The sequence below is a fragment of the Lepidochelys kempii genome, chromosome 23 (assembly GCF_965140265.1).
Source record: "Lepidochelys kempii isolate rLepKem1 chromosome 23, rLepKem1.hap2, whole genome shotgun sequence".
Lineage (NCBI taxonomy): Eukaryota > Metazoa > Chordata > Testudines > Cheloniidae > Lepidochelys > Lepidochelys kempii.
The window spans coordinates 6863403-6872131 of NC_133278.1; the positions used below are offsets into that span (position 1 = coordinate 6863403).

At 48.2% G+C, this 8729-nt stretch overlaps 1 protein-coding gene across 1 annotated transcript in view; it reads left to right on the forward strand.

The window, feature by feature from the left end:
• Nucleotides 1–8396, forward strand: part of NKPD1 (NTPase KAP family P-loop domain containing 1) — a 95786-nt gene extending 87390 nt beyond the window's left edge. Inside the window, exons 4-5 of the mRNA XM_073322402.1 lie at nucleotides 2671–4304; nucleotides 8160–8396. Of these exons, the coding sequence (XP_073178503.1) occupies nucleotides 2671–4304; nucleotides 8160–8396 (1871 nt within the window). The remainder of the gene's footprint in view (nucleotides 1–2670; nucleotides 4305–8159) is intronic.
• The last annotated feature ends 333 nt before the right edge of the window (nucleotides 8397–8729 follow it).

Genomic DNA, 8729 nt, shown 5'->3' on the forward strand with positions numbered 1-8729 from the left:
TGCTGAGGGTGACCTGGGAAGCAAGGGAGGGTCTTCTACAACAAAGCGGCTTCCGCCCTGGCCCATATTCTGCTTGCCTGTGTGCAGCGATGGTGCCCCCCACCCCCTCATGGCACAGTGGTGCAGATACGTTAGCCTTACTGGGACAAGGAGCACGGTAGCTCTGCCAAGGAACCTGCATAAGCGGATTGCCCAGCTTCTGGATGAGACCTTCAGTGAGATCACTGAGGCCGATTACCGCGATGTGAGAGACTACACCACTGCCCTATTCCGCATCTAGGCATGCATGCAGACCTAACCCTTCTTTCTGCAACCCTCCTTGCCCCAACAGCCCGCACCCAACAACTCCCTTCTCAAAATAAAAGCTGCTTACCGGGCACATCCTCTGCTGTTTGTTCTTCCCCAAGCACCATCTGCTGTGACTGGCTACCTTCCTCTTGGCTTGAAAACAGCTCCTGGCTGCATGCATCTATGGATGCCGAGCTGTCCTCTGGCTCCTGGCCCCCGTCCTCCTCTGCACCCTCGCTCCCGCTTTCCTCCTTCTGCCTTGTTGCATTCTGGGCTGCCACGGCCTCTGAAGTGTCCATGGTGCTCTTCGGAGTGGAGGTGGGATCACCCCCAAGTATCTCGTCCAGCTCTTTGTAGAACTGGCAGGTCGTGGGGACAGCTTTGTGGTAGGCGTTCTGCAGCTCCTTCCCTTTAACCCTGCACTGCATCCTGGTCATGGCCCCCTTCTATCATGGCCCTTGATAACTGCCCATTGGTATTGTAATTCCTATGGCTGAAGTGCAGCTGGGACTGGACAGCTTCCTCCCCCCAAACACTGGTGAGGTCCAGCACCTCGCCATAGCTCCACGCTGGGGATCGCCTGGCGCGTGGAGGCATGGTCACCTGGAAAGATGCGCTGACAGCACTCCACGCCTTGCTGAGCAAACAGGAAGGGGACTTTCAAAATTCCCAGAGAATTTAAAGGGCGGGTCTGATGGTTGGTCATCTGAGGGCAGGGCAGTAGACTTCAAAGTGATGACCAGAGTGGCTAGAACAGACATTGTAGGACACTTCCTGGAGGCCGATCAGAGTGCATTAATAGACCAGGGCGTCCACACTGGAGCGCAGAAAGCTCTATGCTTCTTGTGGAGGTGGATTACCAAGGGCTCTCCAGCCGCGGAGTCCAGGTGCTCTACGTGCCTTGCCAGTGTGGACACCTCATGAGTCAGGGCACCGAGGACTGATTTAATGCACTCCAACTTGCAAGTGTAGACAAGGCCTATGATTCTTATTTACAATGTCACCTGAAAGTGAGAACAGGCATTCATACAGCACTGGTGTAGCCGGCTTGCAAAGTATTTACGTGCCAGATATACTAAATATTTGTATGCCCCTTCGTGCTCCCATACACAGACAGCTAGTGAGCTGGCATGGTTGGGTTTGTGCCGCCACAACGTATGTTCTTCCTGCCCAGTTAGAAAGGTTCAGGGATGCTGCAGTCTCTGGCAAGGGGGCCGAACAGAGAAAGGAGGTTACTCGGACACTTCGCATGGGGAGGATTGTAATACATAACTAACAGTCCCCTAAACACCCTGTTATCGGAGTCAGGTGACAATCACAGCCCCCAGTCTTTCTGGGTTTTTCAGTGATTTTTGTTTCAACCTACTATATTCTGCAAAGTCTCTGTTTTCATTTCTATAAACAAACTGTGTTCTGCCTTCTTTACTGCCAGGATCCCCATGGAAACTACTTGGGCAGCTGCCTTCCAGCAATCTGTCCCCAAAGACATCACATTTCAGCAGCAAAGACAGGAGCTCATCCCACCTTTCTCACCTGAATAAAATGCACATTTCAGAGCTATATGGAGCCATGGAAATACTATGCTGGGACCCAGATCCTGGAGACTTCAGTTCTTTCAATTTTCACTCAGACAAATACTCACTGGAGTCCAAGACCCCAGGACCTCACATATTACATGCAATTTCCTCAAAAGCAAAACAAGGAAGTTAAATATTTTTAAAAAGCCTCCATTAAAACTCCAAAAGGTCAGGAAACACCACAGTTAAGATTCCAGCAGCAAAGTTAATTCAGCTACTTTGCACACCTGTGAACTGAACACAATGTCCCAGGGACAGTTGCATCAAAGCCATGTCCCCCTGCTCTGCAGTGTGATTCTTTGTGTATGCTGCCCACCACATTGCAATGGTCTCTTCTACTGCCTTATAACATTTCAAGCTCCTGTCTAATTTGCTGCCCACTGCCACACACCAACCTTCCTTGTCACCCTTGCAGTATGTGTGTTTGGGATAATTTCCCTGGGATGCACTGGCTGCATCTTTCAAGCTGAATCCATTTTATTTTTTCTGACTCTTCTCCAAATCGCCCTAGCTCCTTTCATGTTATTTCTCTGGCCTCCAAGTTTGCAGCACCTCCCTGTTTAAAATCATCTGCCATTTTTTCTAATATGCCCCCTTTCTTCAGATCATTAATGAAGATGTTAAATTAAGTAAGACCAAAGCTAGCACAGATCCCTATGGCACCCTATTAAACAATTTATTTCAGATACCCAGCAAGACAACAAATCCGGGCCACATGACCTGTTTGGTAGGGCCTCCCCACCTCCCCTTAATGAGACACAGTACCATACAGCAGGGTAACCAGTTGTTTTTTCTGCTTCTCCAGCCTGCATGCTCAAAGAATCCCTTCAGAGAGAAGAAGAGGAGCTGAGAAAATCACAACTAAAGCCAAGAAGACCTGAAGGTTGGGGCTATTTTCTTCTCCTGTGGTATCTGGTCTTCTACCAGCCTGTGATCACTGAGGTCCACCTGAGGAGGGAGAACATTCAGTTCATCTTCATCAGGTTTAGTGCTTGGCAATATGCTGGCAGCGACAAGCTGTGGGCAGGGCTGGTCACCACGCTCTGTCAAAGCATCCGCAAGCACTTTGGTGCCCTGCCTTTGAGCTTTTACCACGTGATGGGGAAAAGGCCCAGATATGCCTCTGGCTTTAGCCAAGACGAATGGCTTCTCAACAGGCGGACCTGCCTTACACTAGGAGGCCTCGTGTTTGTCCTAGTGGCAGGCATAAGTCTGCTCTCAGTGGCAATCTTTGTACCAGGACTAAAAGACAGCAGGGCGTTAAAGGTCATTGGTAGTACTACCACCACCCTGTCTGGATCAGGAATATTAGTGACTGTTATCTCTGTGGTTAAGAACGTGGTTATCAGCCAGAAGCAGAAAATTGAGAAGATGACAAACAGCGAGAAGTTTAGCAGCCACCTAGGCTTCATGAGCCAAGTGAAGAAGGAAATTGAGATGCTGACCAGCTTTGTGTATTACATGGAGATCTATCAGAGACGGCGGCTGCGCATAGTGCTGGAGATCACCAGTCTGGATATGTGCTACCCAGAGAGGGTCGTTGGGGTTTTGAATGCAATAAACACTTTGCTCTCGGACACGAACGCCCCATTCATTTTCATCCTGGTGATAGATCCCAGCATCATTGCATCGTGTTTGGAACAAACCAGCTGCATGAAAGGAATGGCTGACAATGGGTACCTGTTCCTGAACCGCACGGTGACTTTGCCTTTTTCAATGCCAGAGATGGGCACAAAGTCCAAAATCCAGCAATTGCAGGATGCTGTCCAGAGCCGGGAGGACCTGATGTACAAAATCATCACAAAAAACGTGGAAAGGGGAGTCAAGAACGTAAAGGGGGAAATGATAAACCTGGAAGATATGGAGATGTCCAGTGAAATGGACCAAAGCCAAATCGATGCTCATGCTATGAGGTATATTCATGAAGCATTTCATGCTCTGCACAATGAGACTGATTGTCTCTATGCATACATTCCAGACAGCATTATCCAAATGAAAAGGATAGTCAACACAATTCCCATCACCATCAGACTCATGCTCCAGCAGAACGTTATGAGACACACAATGTCTGCAAGGTCCGTGGCTGCATGGGTGGTCATGGCTAATCAATGGCCATGCCGCTTGAGTTGGGTGCTGCAGTGCCTTCAGGACAGGCAGCAGATTCGACCAATGGAGGAGGAGTTCAGGTACCAGTCCCTATGGGGAATCTTCGTGGAAAACTGTAAAGAGCTGTACTCCATGCACAAAGTCCTCGAGAATATCCTGGCCTTGGATGGGGACCCAGAACTCTTTGAGAATTTTTTGTCTCATGATTTTCCTTTCACAGTACAGGAGGCCAACACCTTTCTAAAGTCCACAATCAATCTGGACCATTCAATAAGGCAAAAATTGGGTCTAATTCGAGCAGTTAATTCACTGAATAAGGCCAATGATACAAACGTAACTAAGTCTGCCCAGGTGTCTAAGGGTGTGCAGTGTTCTGGTTTAGAGGAATGCAGTTAAACAATTGAAAAGACTTCCCTTATTTGCCTTAGAAAGGAAAAAAGGAAAAAGTTACCATTTATGAACTATTGAATGATTCAGTGAAAATCAGTCCGGTGCTTCTATTGACTAAATTTGCAGCTACCCTCACCTAGGTAGTTAAGTCAAAACTACTTAAATGCTGCCATCTCTCACGTTTGAGAGAATACAGTGCTCATCTGAGCCAAAATAACAGACTAAGTCCTCCTTTTTAAGAGAGTCTAAAGCTGGCCTCTGACATTGCAGGCCCAGATAATTGTGGCCTCATCTCAGCACAGTGATTCTAACTACCTGCGTGCAGCCACATAGCTAAAGCCAACATTTTTTTGAGTGGTTTCAGAGTAACAGCCGTGTTAGTCTGTACTTGCAAAAAGAAAAGGAGGACTTGTGGCACCTTAGAGACTAACCAATTTATTTGAGCGTAAGCTTTCATGAGCTACAGCTCACTTCATCGGATGTTTGAGTGTTCAACTTTAGGTGTTTTAAGCTGGGCACCCAAAACTTGCGGTAGCAAAAGTCAGGGCCCATTTTTGAAAACTTTTCCCTAAATATTTAAGTGCAATAAAATTTCACTCACAATTCTTGTCCCCCACAAAATTGCAGATGTAAATTTGGAAGCAACTTTTCAAAACCAGGCTCTAGACAAACACCAATTGTTTCCTCTAGTATTGTAAATACTAAGCCGAAGCCTTCCCTTAGCCACTCCCACACAGTTTGGCTCTCTTGGATGAAGTATTGAGCAGAACGTGCCCTTGACCAGATGTGGGGTGTGTAAGTGAGCGGTAACTTGTCTGAATTCTCATGTATACTCAGGCCACTTTACAGTGCTCTGGCAGTATAAAGGGGCCTAAAGTGGGAGAAACTGATAAGGACCCTTTACACTGCCAGAGCACTGTGTCAATGGGAATCAGTTTACCAGGTACGGTGTATGGAGATGTGTCCCTGCAATGGAGCAGGAGGCAGTGATCCATGTGTGTAATAGCAAAGGTGATAAGTAAGTCCGTGACTACGAAGGTTGGTAAATTTGAAGGGATGCTAGTATGCAGGTACAGGATGAAGGTGCCAAGTGTTGTAATTATGGTGCGAGTGTGCTGGTCGAATGATGATCAGCTGTGAAGGTATGAGCTGAGTGTGCACGCGCACCACCATGAGTTACGTAAGCTGGCATCAGTGATTTGCGCAGCCCATAGGCATGAGGTGTCGTAGTGTGGCATTAGGTGCATGGAATTATAGCTCTCTACTGGTTTTAACATTATAGTCACCTATTAGCTCCATCTCTGCATCTCTCTCCCTTTGAATTTAGATGAATAGAGTGAAACAAGTCTCAGTCAGGCTTCTGTATAGAACACCTACCAGAGTGTCTCATTTCTTGCCTTATAATGCCATCATGTGGCCGGTTATTTTGCTGATTTAAAGCTACACAAAGCTCCGTCCCCAAGTTTTTCTACTCTTTTACTACTTTATTATACTCTCGTTTTCTCTGTTGTTCCAACAATCAGTTTCCCAGCCTTTGGATGTTTGACTGTTTATCTTCCACTGGTACAGATCTGAGGAGCACCAGCAGCCTGTCCCCTCTGTGGAGTAGTGCTGCCCCTATGGGGATGTTACACTCACCCAGGAGGAGCAGAGAACTGTGATTCTGTTAAAGAACTTTTTTTTGCAGGTTTCCCATTGTCCATTGTGGCAGGGCACTGCTGAGGAAGCATGTTACAATCAGGAAATACAAAGTTAAGGTTAAATGATCAGTCTCAACTCGCTGAGTGCATGCATTCAAATAAAGGCTCTCTTGATTTCATTGCATAGAACTTGTCAGGTATTAGAATATAATATTATAGCATGGAAATGGAAAATTTAGGTCACAGATGTACAGATTTGTGTACATGACCTCCTAGTGCAATCCTGTGGCAAAGAGATCACACAACATGTGGATGTATTAGTAGGGGAATTTGAAGTAGGAAGAGGGAGGTGGTATAAAGCAATGAGGAGAGCAGTCCTAGAATACTTTGTCTAGTTCTTGTGCCCACACTTTAAAAAGGATGGTGAAAAATTAAAGAGGGTTCAGAAAAGAGCTATAAGAATCTCAGTGAGACTAAAGGAACTCAATCTACTTAGCCTATTGAAAAGAAGGTCACATCGTGATTTGACCGTGGCCTCTACATGAGAAGATATTTAATCTAGCAGACAATTGGTAAAACTTTGCTAAGTGCCTGTGTAACTTAGGAGCCTAAGTCCCATTTTCAATATGTGGGGAGTGGGATCCTAAATTACTTGGGTACTTTTGAAAATTTTACCCATAATATCATTGAAAATGGGATTTAGGTTACTAAATCACTTAGGCACTTTTGAAAATGTTACCCCCATATGTGAATTTAAAGGACATAAGTCATGGAGAATTTCTCACATTCCTTTGCAAACTGTTGCAATGGTTAATTATGCTCATAGTTCAAAATGTGTGTCTTACATCCTGTTTGAGCATTGCTGACTTCATCTTCCAGCCATTGGATCTTCTTATGATTGTGCCTGCTAGATTAAAAGGCCCTTTCCTATCAAATATCTTCTCCATATGTGGGTACACATAGACTGCAATCAAGTCCTTCCAAACAATCTGTCCTAGCTCATCCACAAGTTGTTGGGCTGTCTGCAGGAATTACTGAATGGAATTCTCTGGCATGTTATTATTCAGGTCAGACTAGGTGATCACAATGGTCCCTTCTGGCCTTAAAAACCGATGGAAGAGGGTGCATTGATGTAATATGATGATTGTCTCAGCTGAAATATAGCAATTTTGTTTTTAGAGAACAAAACTAAGCAAGCAAATAAAGCAAAGCCTTGTGATTTCTGTAAATACATGTAAAGTATCCAATCCATAGTGAAACACACTTTTAAACTACATAATTTATATAAGAAAATATTTATTTTGATAGCTGTATGTACGCTGGTAGTACACCGTGAGACAGGGTGTACATCTAACCCAGGAGAAGGCACAGATGTCTTCTTTGTTTGCTAGTAATTTGTCAGTCTGAATAAAGAATGTTGGAGAATAATTGTTCACAACCCTTCATGCTTTACGCCTGTATGTGCGGGATGAGTCAAGTCCCTTGCCAGCCATACTCAGTGAGCGGGGAATGGGATCTGCAAACCAGGCCTATTTAACTGCCTCTTCATTAACAGGCCATACAGCTTGAGCATACCACAGATCATCTCCACAGGCCAACCCCAAGCTCTCTACAGTCAGCCAGGCCCTGTAGAAAATCTTTAGGGGTGAAGTTGTGGCCCTATTAAAAGTCTATGGCAGTTTTCCCTTTGACTTTAATAGGGCTAGAATTTCCTTCCACTTGTTTTCCTCTTCTCCACATCATCGATCCAGCCCTGCTATGCCATGCACTTTCTGTTAGTTTCAGCAAGATGATTTCTCTGGCACTAGTCTGTTCCCAGCTCTCAGAGTTGGGATGGAGAGGTTTGATTTATTTACACTTTTCAAAGCACTAAAGCCACACCATGGGTCTGGAGGCAGATGCTGCCCTGGAGATCTAAATCAGATTCCTGGTGCTGTACCAAGAAGAAATGTGGCAGGCCCGGGGGAGGAGGCAGGGCCGGGGATTTGGGGAAGGACTTGGGAAGGGGCAGAGCTGGGGTGGAGCCGGGGGCAAGAAAAAAAAGCAGAGGCAGCCAAAAAATTTTTTTTGCTTGGGGCAGCAAAAACCCTAGAGCCAGCCCTGCACACAAGCAACTCCCTTGGGACGTCTGGGGCATCCCGGCCCCGGGGACACGCAGCGACCCCCCCCCGGGGACGTCTCGGGCATCCCGGCCCCGGGCTCCGGGGACGCTCAAGCGCCTCGCGGGCCTCCGGCGCGCGATGGGTTAAAACCGGCCCCGCAGCCGAGGCCGGGGGCGGGGCCGCGCTGTGGGAGCTTCCGGCCCCCACCGGAAGCCGCCGTCCAAGCCGCTTCCGGGACCCCGGAGCCCCCCGGCCCTTCCCCCTGCGCGCAGCCCCCGCGGCCGGAGCGGTGAGTGGGGGCGGTAACGGCGGGGGCTCCCTCGTTAAAGGGCGCCTGCAGCCCACCCCCGGAGGGGAAAGGGGAGAAGGTCCCTCCCTCCCCCCCCTCGGTCTGCCGGGGGCCCGGCTGGGGAGCCCCCCTTCCCCCCCCTCGGTCTGCCGGGGCGCCCCCCCTTCCCCCCCCGGTCTGCCGGGGGCCCGGCTGGGGAGTCCCCCCCTCCCCCTCTGTCTCCCCTCCCCCCCTCGGTCTGCCGGGGCGCCCCCCCTTCCCCCCCTCGGTCTGCCGGGGGCCCGGCTGGGGAGCCCCTCTTTCCCCCCTCGGTCTGCCGGGGCCCCCCCTCTTTCCC